Source organism: Ictalurus punctatus, chromosome 17 (assembly GCF_001660625.3).
Source record: "Ictalurus punctatus breed USDA103 chromosome 17, Coco_2.0, whole genome shotgun sequence".
Taxonomy (NCBI): Eukaryota; Metazoa; Chordata; class Actinopteri; order Siluriformes; family Ictaluridae; genus Ictalurus; species Ictalurus punctatus.
In genome coordinates this window covers 17,065,887-17,082,848 of record NC_030432.2, presented here as the reverse complement: position 1 = coordinate 17,082,848, position 16,962 = coordinate 17,065,887, and the positions used below count along the sequence as shown (strand labels likewise).

At 38.2% G+C, this 16,962-nt stretch overlaps 1 protein-coding gene across 6 annotated transcripts in view; it reads right to left on the bottom strand.

Moving 5' to 3' along the window:
- Window positions 1–16,962, bottom strand: part of agmo (alkylglycerol monooxygenase) — a 49,906-nt gene that overhangs the window by 25,694 nt on the left and 7,250 nt on the right. For all 6 annotated transcript variants that reach the window (XM_017491661.3, XM_053687425.1, XM_047161264.2 and 3 more), the window contains exons 2-3: window positions 16,736–16,866; window positions 15,571–15,722 (exon numbers count right to left, since the gene is read on the bottom strand). In XM_017491661.3, coding sequence (XP_017347150.1) covers window positions 15,571–15,722; window positions 16,736–16,866 — 283 coding nt within the window. The remainder of the gene's footprint in view (window positions 1–15,570; window positions 15,723–16,735; window positions 16,867–16,962) is intronic.

The following is a 16,962-nucleotide window of genomic DNA, read 5'->3' as shown; positions in this document are numbered from 1 at the left end:
GACCCTGAAAACGAGTAAGTGGTAGAAGATGGATGGATGGAGGTAATGACTGTAATTATAACATGATATGACGCCAGTTAGTTTACAACCTCCAGTGTTCATGTTGTCAATTCAGTCCTTTGATATTCTCCTTGTGTTTTCTATTTAAAATAAGACATTGTGCTACATTGAATATTAACACTTTTTACCTGCATGATTCAGTAACAATATTTTAATTACTTGCAACCTTTCTAGCACCAGTTCTAGCTGCACAAAATATTAACACACGGCCTCAGGGGGGTGGGGGGAAGCATATGTTATATTGTTGATGTCTAACACATTTTAAATATCACCTTCAGTATTAACACTGTCAGAATAAGACATGAGAAGCTCTGCTTCAACGTAAGCTCCATTGAAAAGGTGAGCCGGTAGAGTTCCCTGCACTCCAGCTGAACAAACAGAGAGTTGTGAGGGCGTAAGAATAACTCTCTCTCCTCTCATTCTGCTCTACAGCAGCCAGCAGCACTGAGCCAAGATGTCAAAATCACCTGGATGAAGCCAAGACGAGCAGCCGGAGTGCATGAGCTCTGGGGAGAGCAGCGCATTTTCCATTCAGAAAATTTCATCAGGCCATTGATGCTGAGCCACCAGGCCTCTTGTCAAGGCTACATGTGGCGCTTCAAGTTAAGAGCATGTGTTTGTGTCTGCGTGTTTCACTAAAATGATATGGAAGGGGGGAGGGAGCTGGTAAAAATTTTGGCACTGTCTAGACTGTTGAGTGTTTTGATTGATTGCACTGATTTCCTCCTAAAATGCCGAATGATCATTACACCTGGTCCTAGTCATGTTGAAGAATATGTGCTGCACTCATCCAGCATGCCAAGTCATTAACAAAGTGACAGACTAATCAAAAGCCATTACATTATACTTTCCACCTCCTGCTTCTGTCATGTGTCAGATGAATGTGCTATCACAAAAGTACACACTGGCAAATAATCCAGCCATTGTTTGATAGTGTATGAGTCCTCGGTTTCCCCTTATGGGGTGGAAGAAAAGAAGATTGATGTCGGGTGTCACTGGTAGGAAGTGTGTACAGCTAGGCCTCATTGCAATCCGTGTCCTTGTGTGTGAGGCTCGGCTGGACACTGCATAGTTTGGCAGTCTGTATTCAGAGGGGAAGCACATTAATGATGAGAACCCATGCCACAGAAAAGCTTTTCCCATCTAATCTGAGCACCGAGGCCTGCACATTTACACTGCCTCTTTTCTCTGACAGTGAGGGTAAGCATGTAAGCTGCATAGCACTGCATGGATTTCTAAATGGACCAATAAAAAAATAGTCATGAAAAGTGCAAGTGATATTTTGCAACAGAAAATGTATGGTATTGCATCTACATAGTTTCCAAGAGTTTTTTTATTGTGATTTTCCATTGTGTTTTTTTTATAAAATGTCCTTGTGTAACTTGAAAAGTGCTTATAGTCTCACAAACTTTCTGTGCTGTATTACCATAATTAAATTAAGATTGAGTATATTTGCTGATAGTTTACAATGAAAATGTGTATTATTTGTAGCCAATGTAGTCAATATCAATTTCTACCTGGTCAATTAGCTTTAATTATGTATTGGTTGGCCAAATGATAGCTAACTTACTTTCAAACTTGGCTGCTGGTTTACCAGCAATGTAGATTATTTGTTTACACAATATTTTAATGCTAACTAGCATATTCTCTAACATAGTTACTGATTTACACAATATAATATCCCACTGTTATCTAGGATTGGTTAAACCTGGATATTCACTTACACAATATAATACTCTAATGTTAGCTAGATTACTAGCCCACTGGGTTACAAAATACAATATCCTAATATTAGCTAACTTCCTTTCAAACTTGAACACTGCTTTATCCAATAAAATGTGAAATTAGGTAGCGTGCTTTCAGACTTGGCTACTGCTTTACATAATATTATAGTTTGCATATTGTAACGCTTAAGAAAATTCACTATGTTTCACTATGGTTATATTATGGGCTGTTATGGTAACCATAGCAGCAGGGTTTTCTTCCTACAGTACGCTATAATTTGTAATTAAAATCAAGCACTAGCAAACTAGCTACCCAAAAATAAACAGTATTGCTCTGAAGCTATCTTAAACTAAATCATGTTGTTCCTTACAAAAAGATCCTTCCTTTCTCAGTAAAATGTGATGGCTTTACATGTTTTTTAAGAAGCAATATCATTCTCTCAGATTTATCAACTTTGTGTGATAGATAGGATGAGAACTAACTAGATTTTTTTTTTTTTTTTTTTTTTTTAATGGAGCTTACTTCCAAGTACACTTTGAAGCAAATATTTCATTAACATTCAAGTATATGGCTCTGAACTGAAGTAAGTTTACTTACCAGTATACATTATGTCCCATTTTAGTCCAAACAAAGTCTAGAACTATTACACAGATAGTATATCAAGTAGTAAACTTGTACTGTTTACTTAATGCACCCATAGCACACTTTAAAAATGTACTAAAATATAAATAAACCATGATTTTATCATGCCAATGAAACTATGGTTACCACCCTATTTTGGTGTAAAGAAAAACTAAAGTGGTAATATTAGCTGAGCTAACTACTGTACTTAGCTACCATAAATTTGTGCAGTGCCATATTTAAATAGTTAAGCTAATGTTGCTAAATACAGTACTGTGCAAAAGTCTTGGGCACATGCAAAGAAATGTTGTAGAGAAAAGATGCTTTCAAAGATAATTTAATTAAATGTTTCTACATTTAAAAAAAATACTATAAAGAACAGTAAACAGTAATAAATGAAACAAACTCAATATATGGTGTGATGACCCTTTGCTTAAAAAAAATTGTATTCTGAGATACAGTGTGTGCAGTTTTATAAGGAAATGAACTGGAAATCTTGCAGAACCAGCCACGGTTCTTCTGGAGACTTTGACTGTCACATTTGCTTCTTATTTTTGCAGCAAAATCCAGCAACCTTTATTTATTTATTTATTTATTTATTTTTTTAGTCTGAAAAGTGGCCTCTTTTGTAATATACTGCTTCATTACTGGCATACAAACATTTTCTTTGTAGCATTTAATTTTGTGCTAAAAACTAATGCTTGGAAATCTAAAAAGTTTTTGTACTTATTCGATAATGTAGAAGTCATAAAATAAAAATCTATAACAAAGTTTGTACTAAAAGAATAGAGTGCCAAATACTGTATGTTAGTTCTGTTAGGTTTGGGGAATATTGTTTTGTTTTTTGTTTTTTTGATTGGGGGGGGGGGGGGGGGGGGTGCAAACAGCACCATTCCTGTGAGGCTGTAATGGTGTACTGAAGGGAAAGTGCTGACTCAGCATTGCTGTTCCCTAAATTGAACTTAATTTAAGGCTTATGTAAGATGTGCCCTTGAAGTTTGATTTTAAAATTCAAAGGATCAAAGGTGAATGCGATATGATGAAAGCCTCTGTATCTGTTAAATCTTGTTATTGTGACCTGTGACAGACTCAGATTACAGAACAGGAGAAAACTTCTGTCACTTTCTACACACTGTTACTAGAAACCTATAATAAACTCCAAACTGTTCCAGTTTGGTTTCTCATCTCTTCAGTCTGAGAATTACAGATCATCACTGTGAATCCTGTATAAAGAGTCAGACACTGTAGGAAAAACTTATTATAATTACTTTAAATTGCTCAGCAAAATTATTTGTACACTGGTCTGTTATATAGGACTTGATGTTATTATCTCTTAATTGTACACGTGAGACATGCTTCCTAAGCTTGGTCAAGTGAGTGTTGGCATCTTCTGGGTTATCAAGTGGGCACCCTCCTTCCTCTATGTTTCGCTGATAGGCCCATGACACATGATGCCTCCAGAGGGTTCAGCCACGAATCCCAGTGTCCCGGGCTCAGTCCCTTGATGCCATCTACTCACTTGAGGGCCCAGGTGGAGTCCTTTCTCTTTATCCAGAGCCACTGACTATAGTTTTCTGTAGTTCTGGAGAGATCTTCGACTGCTTGCTGGTGGGCCTCCCTCATACGCCCAACTCTCGGAGTAGCCTTGACTTTGATGTGGCCACAAACCCTCTGCAGCCTACTTCAACCAGCCGGACCTTTGCTTTCCAGCCGCGATGTTGCGCATTGGGTGCAAGCTCAGTTTACCTGTTGCTTGCGCTCATAGGCTTCATCCACTCCATCCATCCAGAGCACTGCAAACTCAATGATGTACACAAGCTGGAGTGAGGATGACCACAGCACAATGTCTGGTCTGAAGTTGATTGACACATTCTCAGTTGGGAAACAGAGCCTCTGGCCTAAGTCTGCCACAATCTTCCTATCGCGTGCACCACATAGCCACAGTGTCTGGTCTTGGAGAGGTGGGTCTGGCTTGACCCTCACCTTCCCATACAAATGCTATTGCTGGCTGGTGGGATGAAGGGGGGAAGGGTGTTGACGCTCATCTGCTGAATGTCTAGCACTGTTGCAAGACATCATAGCAACTGGTTGTGTCACCAGGTGTATCAGCCTTGAGTGAGGCTGGTCTTGCAGCCCACCAGGATGTGCTTTATTGTTGCTGGACTCAAACAGAAGGAGCATGTGGGGTTTTCTCCGTACCACTGGGTGAGATTCATGAAAGATGACAGACATCATAGGCAGCCTTGATGGTGAAGCTCCTTCTGAATGTCTCCATTTCCCACAGCTCTTTCCAGGAGATCTTTCTCTTCTCCACTCCCTCCAATCTCATCCACTGCCCTTTCCTTGCCTGAGCAATGGCCTTTAGGCACCATGCTGCCTCCTCCTGCTGACGTATCTCCTGCACCACAAGCCTGCATCTCTGAGAGTGAGTTGCCTTGTTCCAGATTGGTATGCTGGTCCCAAGGCCAAGACCACTCCTCCCTTGCTCGAATCAGCCCATGACATCTCTGTGCTTGAACGCTGCCTATGCCTGCTTGGATGCTTCTGCTGGGGTCCAGTTCCTCCCAATAGCCAGGATGGGGGCAGTTTGGCTACAAACGGATCACTCGACTCTGTTAGCATCATCTCCAGTCTTACTTTGGTGCATTTGTACTCCTCTGAGTGACTGGAAATGGGTAGCTCTAGGACTCCTTTGTCGTAGAGCCATAAACTGCTGAGGCACCTAGGAAGACCGAGCCACTTAGTTATGTATGAGTTTATCAGTCTCTCCAGATTTTCCACTTTCGAGATTGGAGCTGCATATTGGCTTAGTGTCCACATGAGGCATGGAAGGAACCCAAATTGCATACAGTAGAGCTTCAGCTTGCCAGAAAGTGTGGTTCTGTCGATGCTCTTCAGGCCACTGATGACATCCTTCCTGAGCTGATCTAATTGCTCTGTGTCTTTGAGGGATGTGCTGTACCATCGACCTAGGCTCTTCAAGGCTTTTCAGAGACCGTTGGAATCATTTTATCACCTGTGTAATAGCATTGGTCTGATTGCTTCCCCTTGATGATGGAGATTCTTCTGGACTTGCTCGACTTGATCATCATCCAAGCCAGCTCGATGTTCTCTTGAAGCTTTCTCAACAGCTGTACTGTACAAGCTTTGGTCATGGTGAGTGCCGTGAAGCCATCCATGTATGCTCTGACAGGCCACAGCTTCAGGCCAGGTCTCATGTCCTCCCACCACCCATCGAGATGCTCTAATTATCACTTCTATAGCCATGGTGAAGGCCAGCGGGGAGATGTTCCAGATGTTGCCACGCTGTGGTTCAGTCTAATGTTGTCAAGTATAGCTAGATGTCCTGGAAGTAGGCCTTAACAGTGCGGGCTACTGGAACCCTGAAGAAGTCGAAAGCTGTCCAGAAGAGGTTATGAGGTACTGAGCCAAAGGTGTTGGTGAGGCCCAGGAACACCACATGAAGGTCAGTTCCCTCCTTCTAAGCGACTTGGATACCAGATGGTGCTAGCGTGTTCCAAGCAGCCGGAGAAGCCTGATATCTTTGCTTTCTGGATGGATGTATCAATTAAATGGTTTCTTTGCAGGTATCCCACAACTTTTTCAGTTGCTTTTAAAGGTCTGCCTTGGACACTGAGAGACTTCCACTTTTCTCCTTTGTGAAGAGACCCTTTGAAGGGATCTTTGTAGAAACTTGTTCTTGTCTGCGCCTTTTTTCTATGCTTCTTTACCAGGTTCTCAGCTCTCCTCAGTGTCACAAACCTGCTCCAGATTCCTGCTTGCAACAAGTTTATACCTTTCTTCTCCTCCTCTGTGGCCTTTCTCCATTGCTTCTTCAGCTGCCTCCTCTCTCTGACGATCTATTTCCTTCTGCCTCTGGACTTAATGGGGATCGTCAGTGTAGTTTTCCTCCTTTCTACCACTCAAAATAGTTTAATTCCCCCATTCTCTCCAACCTCTTCATGGTGATGCTTTTGAGCATCTCTAAGATGTTGCAGAGGTCAGCGTTGACCTCCTCCCACATTGCCTGTTTGCAGGACTTGATCAATGGTTTTTGCCCCTGGATCTTTTCCGGTGCAGGTCGAAATGGGCTGGGTTCAGGTTGTTCACCTGGGCCTCGCTCTTCCTCTGCTGCAACATGGTTGTTGATGCCTCCCACCTTTGGTTTTTGTTCTGCTGCTGAACTTCAGTTGACTGACTCGGCCTGCTTCTCGGAAAGTAGCTGTCGGTTTGAGATCCCTGTTGCCCCTTCTTCAGGCACACTTACTTTCTTTATCTATTCAGTGAGCTTTAAATAATAAGAGTTAAAAGCTTGAGCACAGCATGTTTTCTTGTGCATTAGCACATTTTATCATATTTTTATCACTTTTATCTCATTTACAGTACTGTTAAACCCAACAGATGTGTCCAGCCTAATGCAGGCTTGCACAGACTGTCATATAGCTTTGTACAATCAATTTTCAATTTGTTTCACATACATTATAAGGCAATATCTCTCAGAAGCAAGGAGGTAGCAGTTTTTAGAGCCAGTCTTTTGCTGCAGACTGCTCAAGCTAGAATTTAGTTAAAGCTCAGGTAAAGCACAGTCATTAACAAGTATATGGCTCTTCTAGGAGAGAGGTTTAATTACAAATATACATTTTGTCCCATTTTAGTCCAAACAAAATGTAGAATTAGTACATGGATATTATATAAAGTGGCAAAATTCAGTGCACTGTGATGTATGCACTCATACCACAGTGCTGTTGAATTCTCAACTGTGATTGGTCAAAAAGTGTCGATTATTTTTCTAACAGTAGCTCTACCAATAAATCTGGCTGTAACTCAAACTACAAGTTTATATTAACTTATTAGATCTAATATATAATTTCTATAGTAACAGTTCAGACACAGGGATGCTCATTCACACTTTACATAAACTACATGTAATAAACAGATTTGAAAAAATCATGTTATTTAACAAAGAAAAAAGTAAAGTCAATGAAATTGTGAAGTTTTCTTCACAGTGAAGACATTTATTTAATATTTATGGAAGGAGTCTCAAATGTCAGTAAGTTTTCCACAATGGGAAAGTCTTCAGAAAAGAGGACAGAGGCTTTCTCAGTTACACAACATGACAAGCTGCTTTGTTGTGAGTGTTTTTTGTTGTTGTTGTTTTGTTTTTTTCTATTAACTTCAAAAGAGATAACAAGTGGCTGCTGAAGGAACAACTGCATACCTTTTTATTAAATTAAGTTGACATTAAATAAACTATAAATGACTATAAATGGATAAAAACATGTTAAGTAATAAGTATGAGTTTTTTTTAAATATACTAATGTATAGTATTATTTTCCAAAATTATATATATATATATATATATATATATATATATATATATATATATATATATATATATATATAGTTCAGATAGACCAGTGAACATTCCTTCAGGTTTACTACTAGGCTTCATGTCTGTAGAAGGCCAACATTCACGGTTTACAAACAAAGCCAAAACCTACTATTTCCCCTACACTATTTGTTCTGTTTCACATAAAGAACACCCGCTGTGAGATTTCAGTGAGAAACCACCAGCATGTATTCCACAGCGCCACCCTACACAGCAGCGGTGCACTAAATGAGGCGCTTTGCTGCAGAGTGGCAAGAGACTGCATGCCACGTCACTCACACTGCCAATGGTCTGTGAAAGGCAAGCTGGAAAGGACAGGCCGAGTGCTAATAAGAAATGCCAACACAAACAGGCGGCTGGGCCAGCCAATCCCTCGCCTGTCACCGCAATACTTCTCACTGTCTCCACTTACAAGCCGAACCTGCTGGATGTTGAGGATGGTTTAAAGGTGTGATAAATTTCAAACTGCCAGCATACACACAATAAGGTAAAGGGCCTACCTACAGAGATTTGTCTTGTGGGATTATTTTAAGTAGTTTCATTTGGTAGCCGGCAGGCTTCACGTGCACAACAGTGATATCCTGTGTCCCGGGCAGGAGCTGTCAGTGAAATTGCTGAAAGCTTGCTTATGACTAAAAATACACTTCTGAGAAGGACAAGGAGTTGGTTATCATGTTTCCTACACATACTTTAACTATGGAATAGGCTCAAGTATCTTTCAAATTTAATATTTTCCAAGCCTTCAACTGAAAGGTGTGTTGAGATTTTCCTATTTTTTTTCCTAGCAACTAGCCAAATGAATATGAAATAAATAGCAACCGTCGTATTGTTGTTGTTTTGTTTGTTTTTTTTACACAATTTTACAAGATCTGCAAAAATGACACCAAAATATATATTATTAGAAAGAACATTTTATGGTTGTATACTAATAATTTACTTTCCTTAAAAAAAAAAATCCCTCAAGCCTCATGATCACAAGATGTTATCCTGCTACAGTCCCCTTTGTTAATGTGTGAAGTGGTAATAATGTTAATTTCTGCAGATGTAGGCCTCAAAATAATACTGAAAATAATGTCCCAATAATATCTTTTCCCATATTATTTAGGGGTCCAAGCACCAAAGTTTATACCAGGATTCTTCTTCTTCTTCTTTTCTTCTTCTGCTTCTTCTTATTCTTTTTCCTCTCTATTACATATCATTTTACATATTGGATCATATCTCAGGAACCATAAGTCTTACTGTGAAAAACTCACTTACATATTTTGAGCTAATTTGTATAACATGCAAAACTTACTTTTGCAAACCAGTCCAAGGATTTTTGTGTATTTTCAGAAAACTTCTATCAAATTACTCATCAGAGTAGGCTTGGGCAACACATGCCAATTAAGTCTGGTATAGCAGAGCTTAGACAGCTGTTTATGTCTGCAAAGCATGCTCATCCATAGAGAGCAGGGTTGAATTCATATAACTGTTTTTCTGGAACCATAGGTCTGATCAAGCTGAACTTTCTGCGTCTTTGTGCTAAACTCTAAATGGATTTTAGATGATGATATTATGATGATGCACAAAGGGTGCTTGGACCCCGTAGGTTGCCACTTACGGATGCATCTTGTCTTTGAAATATACGCATCGCTGTTAACATTAAAGCTTCTTAATCAGCTTTATGCAGCAATATAGAAATAAAGCATTCTATATTGTATTTCTTGTCCAGGCTATGCAGGAGATACTGAGTTAATGATCTGGACAGCATGTACAAGATCTCTGTATTTAAAAATAACTGTGGAATCACATGCATATGACCAACAGACTTTTCTACACTGTCTACAGAGACATTAAACCTTCAACTCAGCAAGATACATCCCATAGACTGTGCTGGCCTAGGTTTCACATACACACACACACACACACACACACACACACACACACACACACATATTCGTGCAGAAAAGTGGCTGATTGTTGATATTATTTCAGTGTCCCAGAGGTACACCTTACTTGTCCAAAGCCCAGAATCCACATCCTGACCGGCTCAATTCTTTTGTACGCCCTCCAACCTGAGCACACGGGGACTTCCAGTGGCGGCAGAAGATTTATGAAGCCCCTGTCACCCAGGGTTAACCCCCGCCACCTTCTACCACGAGGATTCCTTCTGAAAACAATAACATCCAGACCTGCTGGCCTCCGGGACGCCCCACAGTGCCAGTGACGTGATCTGTTTGTTCTAGTGATTGCTGCTGTCTGCAGTCGCTAGCGGATCGCTGTCACCGTCATATCAGCTAGGAAAAATCTCCCGACACTCAAAATTACAGGGTGTTATCTTATGCAGGAATATTTTAATCAAACATTTCCAGCATTTGTAATAGAAAAATGCCTAGAAATAAATAACTTTGTTCAATGACAAGAAATAAGCCAAGTGTACAAGTGAGGATTTGCATTCTTAGAAAAAGGTAACTATTGTGAATGATTTTATTTTGTGATATATATTTTGTTTCTATTAAAAATCCTTAAGGGTAAGGGTAGTATACAAAATGTTTGTATACTGGTATAAGGTTCTCTACAAGCTGTAACTTTATATTCTTCCTGTCACAGACCTAATTCTCAGGTAAACTACTGAATAAAGTTTTTAAAAATTAATTGATATGTTTTGTGTCTTGATTTGGACAATCCGGCAGCCTGGGCATGCTGTAAACTCTGACTGTTCTGTGATGAGAAAGTGGACCTATTGTAAGTTTGGTCTACCAAATCACTACAGATATTTTCCATGACACAGTGGAAACTAAAATGACTAAAATAAACAGAATGGAAGAAAAGAGCAATTATAGAGACCTATATTCCTGTTGTCACTATACTTTTGTGTTAATGACCATTGGACATTATGATGTAATCATTGTGGGTCAAACACAGAATGATTCTCTCTGATAGAGAACATAAACAAGTCAAAAGCAACCAATGGTAATAAAGCAAGTGTGCCTTGTTTTTAAACTAAAAAAAAGAAGCTTAAACTCATATGTATGACAATATAACCTAGAGAAACAAAATATGGTGAAGATAAATTAAAATACTGGAATAATGGAAGGATGGCCATTTCATGAAATGCAAATGAGGCATGTAAAAAAGAAACACTTCAGAAAAATGATTCTGTGTGAATTGGCCATAATAAATTGTTATACAACATTTTTTTTTTTTTATAAGGCATTGTAAAAGCATTCTGCTATTAAATAATAAATTGCTCAGCACATACCCTATATGGCCAAAAGTATGCGGACCCCTGAGTATTGAACATTCTATTCCAAAACCATGGGCATTAATGTTGAGTTGTTCCTCTTTTGCTGCTATAAAAAACCTCCAATCTTCTGGGAAGGTTTTGCACTAAATTTTGGAATGTGGCTGTGGGGATTTATGCACATTCAGCCCCAAGAGCACAAGAGGTTGGGCAATGATGTCCACCAAGAAAGCCAGGAATGACATTGGTGACATTGTAGTTCAACCTAAAGGTTTTCAGTGGGGTTGAAGTCAGGGCTCTGTGCACCAAAGTTCTTCCACTTCAACCTTGGTAAACCATATCTTTATTACCCACAATTTGTGTACAGGGTCATTGTCATGCTGGAACAGGTTCGGGCGTCTTAGTTCGAGTGAAAGGAAATCATAATGCTACAGCATGCAAAGACATTCTAGACAACTGCATGCTTCCAACTTTGAGGCAACAGTTTGGGGAAGGTTCACATATGTGTGTCATGGTCAGGTGTCCATAAAACTTTGGCCATGTAGTGTAAGATAAAAGTTGTTGGCAGAGGTAAAAGCCAGATCACTGTAACATCACAGCTGTGTCTAACATTCACTCACCACATTTATTGGGCAATATGCTGGTAAAGGAACATTGTTTTTACTTTAATGAATAATAAAGTATCACATCATGGTTTTGTGAAATTTATTTGCGGTTTAACCTGGTCATGGTGAGGTGATAAGGACACATATCCTAACACCTTGAAGACCTAACTTTAGTCCAAAGTTTGCAAACTCACAACACTCAAAATGAATGTAAAGTTCCAGAAGATTTTAATTGGTTCTGCAAACCGTCATCTGATGTCTCCACTAACTGTTATCATCAAAAGAATACTTTTAAGTAAGCTTTGAAGAAGACTTAAGATGTAGAAATTCTTCCCCTTATTTTCCCACCTTTATCTTTCTCTGATTTTCAACAACATTTCATTCTACATTGGCTTTCCTATTTATTGCTCCTTCTGGACAGGTCACTGTGCCGAGGTCTCCAGAGAGCGTTCTGGAAATAGAAGTAGGCAGAAAGCAGAGCTGGTCCCTGTCAGGCCGCATAAGAGAGAGAACAAACAGAACTAGCACAGCTCTCATCAAGTCATACTTAACTCCATTTGAATTCTCCTGACCCAATCCAGAGTAAATGCCATGCAGTTTGGGGCCCTGAGTCTTTCTGACAACATTTTTTAATTTGTCCAAATTCTGACAGGGAAAATAAGGCAAAGCACCAAATCAACCCTGAAATGCAACAAAGCATTGACAAGATTCCAGGCAAAGCTATAAACCTTGTTTATCCTGCGTGCTGCTTAAGGTTTGCATGAAACCAGAGGTAGTGTGTGGTCAGACCAGAGAGTGTGTATGGGTCAGACAGACATGCAGCTGCAATGGTGTATGACTCAGATCTGCTCCAGAAGAAGACGACAAGGAAAGCACCAATAAAAAGAACATTTGAAACATACACCGAGAGTTGGAAAATCATGTAACAGATGGAAAATAATACAGATGACTTATTAACTTGTCAGATATTCCAAAGCTACAAATAGAAAATGCAATAAACATACTGACATTTTGACTGATCATAGATTTTTACATTAAAATCGTTTATACCACAGCACTGTTGAATTCTTGATTCTGGTTAGTCAGATGGTGTTGATTCATTTTCTATAACAGCACCATTAATCCACTCATTCTAATATGTTATCTTTTTAATAGTAACTTACACAGGGACCTGTATGGCAGATGCAATTCACAAAATAACGTATGCAATCATTGAAACTGAGAAGTTTTGTTTGTTTTTTTTTTAACGAGGAGATGATTATTTAGCATTTTTTGAAAGGAGTCTCCAGTTTCATTGCTTTAAAACAGTCAGGGGTAAAGCTATAATTTTTCACACTCTTGAAAGTCTTCAGAACTTTTTGCAGTTTCTCAAGTCTTTGTCTTATTGACTTCAAAATTAAGCAAAAAGTGTGCCTGGTGAGGAAATAACTGTTTACAGCTTCTATAACAAGATAACAAGAACTAACGTGTTCCACATACATTTCACAACATTAAATATAACTATAAATTAATTGAACAATATACATGTTGTTGTGCTTTCAAAAACTGCAATCTTTGGCAACTTGCTGTGGTTTCTAAGGAATAAAAAGCTTTGTATATACACCTCATAAATACAGAGCTGAACCCTAGACTCCTAACGTTAAACAGTATTGAATTTGCATCTGCATTGTATTTTGGTGTTTATCATTAAGAACTGATTATCAGAAAGGTTGTATGACAAACTGAGTCCCAACTGTACCCTAGACTACTGCTCATATTACAGTAATGTCTTCTCAATACTGATGGCATCAGAAAAGAGAGGGTTTCACTTAAAAGCACTTCCTCCTTTCTTTTCCATTTCCAAACAAATAAGGGCCACTTTTAAGTGTTTTACATGAAGGGAGGAAAATGAAATTCCCATTAAAATAAATAAAATAAGTGTTCATATTTCACAATGGCACTAATTGGGGTCTGTGTGGTTTTATGATAGTCATATTTCTGCTTTTTGTCTGTTGCTTTGCTCAAAATAAAGATTTATTGCCTGCATGTGCAAAAAGAATAGGATTTTAGATAAATATTCCCATGCTTCACCGGAGGCTAAATTGAGTATGAAAACCAGTTTGAAGCCATTTGTGTCAAAGTCAGAAAATGGCAACACTACACTCATAGGATTAGATTTTAGCAAACCTGGCATACACTTGTGTCTATTGAATTGGTTGCTTAAAATAACACACCAATAAAGTCCATTCACAAAAAAATAAATAAATAATAAATGCTCCTTTTTCCTGTATATAAATGAAATTAGTGCAATGTTTTTCTTAATAAGAAAGCATTTGGGTAATAGAGTTTATCATACACTTCATCATATACAGTAACCTCCCATCTGCATCTGCGTTATTGTGAACATGTGGCTTTAATGCACTTACGCTATAGTCTATAGTCTATAAATAATCCCATGCACTGATATTAAACAGATAAAAGGCTGAGGCCATGGCCTTTATGTCTTTAGTGGGAGTTATGTCCAACCCTGTGATATTCAGGAAGGATGATGGAACAGGAAAGCTAGACAAATAATTTCCTTCAAAAAATGTACAAATTGGAGACAGGAGACCGCTGATATAAATGACATTTCTTACTTCACCAACAAGCACTCTGGACAGTGGAAAACACAACATGACAACCACAAGCACCTCATCACTCCACTCCGTCTCAGTGACGTCTGGAGAGACATGATTTTAATAATGTACTGGTGTGTTATTAGGATTAAATCTGAACTAGCCTAAATTGATGTTACATAAACATGCACTTAACCCTCACAAGGGAGATCAGTGACCCCTATTAGCTACAGCGGGAAGAAATGAGGTCAGTAAACTCGTCTTTGACATATTGATTATATTTCTCTTTAACAGAAATGTTGTAATGGGCAACGGTATTGGCTCAGGAATGCTGCCTGTTTTGAAGGCGACTTAAAGGAGTATTTTCCGCTTAAACATACCTTTAAGCCTAGATCACATGCGCTTAAAGGAAATTCACCAAACATGGTTGTAGTGGTAAAAATAGATCTATAGATGAGTTTTGACATAACGGATTTATAGACAATGGTTTGATTGAATTAGTAATGGCCAACACCTAATATCCTCAGCATTTCTTAACATTCCTGAAGTCATTTCCTGCACTTAGTTCCTTTAATTGTTCTCTAGTATGGCATTGCATGTTTTTGTTAATTTCAACATTGATATATTGCCATTCATTCCTGTGAATGATCCTTTAATATACCTTATAAGCCTATAAGACAGAAATGCCTCAAGTATATTTTGTAGAAATATTTGCAAGTTTTATAGTTTAATCATATTTGTAGGACTAACTTTAACCACATTTTCAGTATAACACTGGTTCAGCCTGTCTAAAATCACTGTTGGCTTTCTTCAAATTTGACATAAGAAGAGACTGGTAGAACTTTATATTTGAAATTTATATGGGTTGGGGGTTCAATTCCCACCACAGCCCTGTGTATGCAGAGTTTGCATGTTTTCCCCATGCTGTGGAGGCTTCCTCCGGACACTCCCCCCCACTATGAGTGAGTGTGTGAATGTGTATGTGAGTGTGCCCTGCGATGGACTGGCACCCTGTCCAGGGTGTACCCCACCTTGTGCCTGATGCTCCCTGGGATAGTTTCCAGGTTCCCCGTGAACCAGTAGGATATGTGGTATAGAAGATGGATGGATGGAATCTATTGCAATAATTGGCATATGGGTCTAGGATTTAACTAGGTCTACTATTATTAGCTATGTATAGAGTGCAGTGAAATATCAGACATTTTAGCATGCTTAAAATTATGAAACAGAATAAAGATAGGAAAAAATAGGAAGAGTTTGCACTACTGGAAGTCAAATATAATAATCTGGGGGAAAATGTATTTCAATGTTGCAGTCATCAAAGTAGGTATGGTCTTTAGTTACATGACATACCATGGCTGCATCGATGAACCCAGTAGTATCCAAAGTCCACACCTAGGAATGCTAGCCACCATGTCCAAGCTGAATCCCAAGGTAACTCCAATATGTGGAAGTTGTTCCAAACATATATGTAACTGGAAACCTCCAGACTTCTCATAAAGAGCCTGAGATAAACAGAATATGAAATTAATACAAAGATTAGTTTGTGAGGAAGTCAGCATTTATGCTGTTCACAATAAAAGATACAGTCATGACAAACATCAACAGTCAAGCTCAGTAAACTTCAAATGAAAACACTTCCTCTGATCTGACAGGTATAGTTTCATTTTGTTTTTATTTCATTATACAAGTATTACATCATTCATTATTTATTTTTTTAAAATGATGCAATTAAATGTTTTCTACTTTAAAAAAATCTATTATAAAGAGAAGTAAATACCAGTAAACTAAAGAATGGCAATATTTGGTGTGACTTTGCCTTTAAAAATACATCAGTACTCTGAGGTACACTTTGTGCAGAAAATTGGTTGCTAAGTTTTTCTAAGCATATTAGAGAATCTGATGCAGTTATGCAGTTAAGTCTGGAGACTTTAACTGTCACACAAGCTTCTGTTTTTGTATGTAAGCATACAGCCTGACAGCCAGCATTCTTTTTTTTCTGTCTGAAAAGTTGTCTATTTCATAATAAGGCAACAACAAAAAATGTCTGTAACATTTTTGTTGTTGTTGAAAAAGCGATGTTTGAGAATCTAAAACATTTTTACTGACCCAAAAATGCATAAAATAAACATTTAAGTATTGAAATGTAGGTGCCTAAGACTTATGCACAGTAGTGTATTTGATTTTATTCTACAGGATGTCTCCATACATACAATTAATACTTTTTTAGCAAACATGTCCTCTAAAATTTTTCATACTTTTTTTACATTATATATTTTATTTGAGATAGCCTTTAAGAATGCCTTTGACAAAAAAGAACATATTGAAATAAATAAATAAATAAATAAATAAATACATAAATAAATAAATAAATAACAACAATTTTTCAATAACCTCACTATCTTTAAAAAAAAAAAAAAAAAGTAAAATCACACACTTTGACACAAAGCTATAGAGTATAAAGTTGAGCTAAAGCGATAGGTGTATAGATACAGGTAAAACAATGTGACTAACTCACTCAGGCAGTCGGGACATCATGCCTGCTGACAGAGATGTGGTCCCATCATTAATTTTGATGAGAAGGTCTCCAGTCTTCAGCCAACCCAGCAATCCCTCCAACAAGATCATTCCAATAAAGAATGGAGTGGCCTACATGACACAAACATCAGAAATTGTCATTTTATGTTTTACATTTTAATTTGTTATTCTACTGATATCTTTTTATGTCAAATTTACAGCAAACCA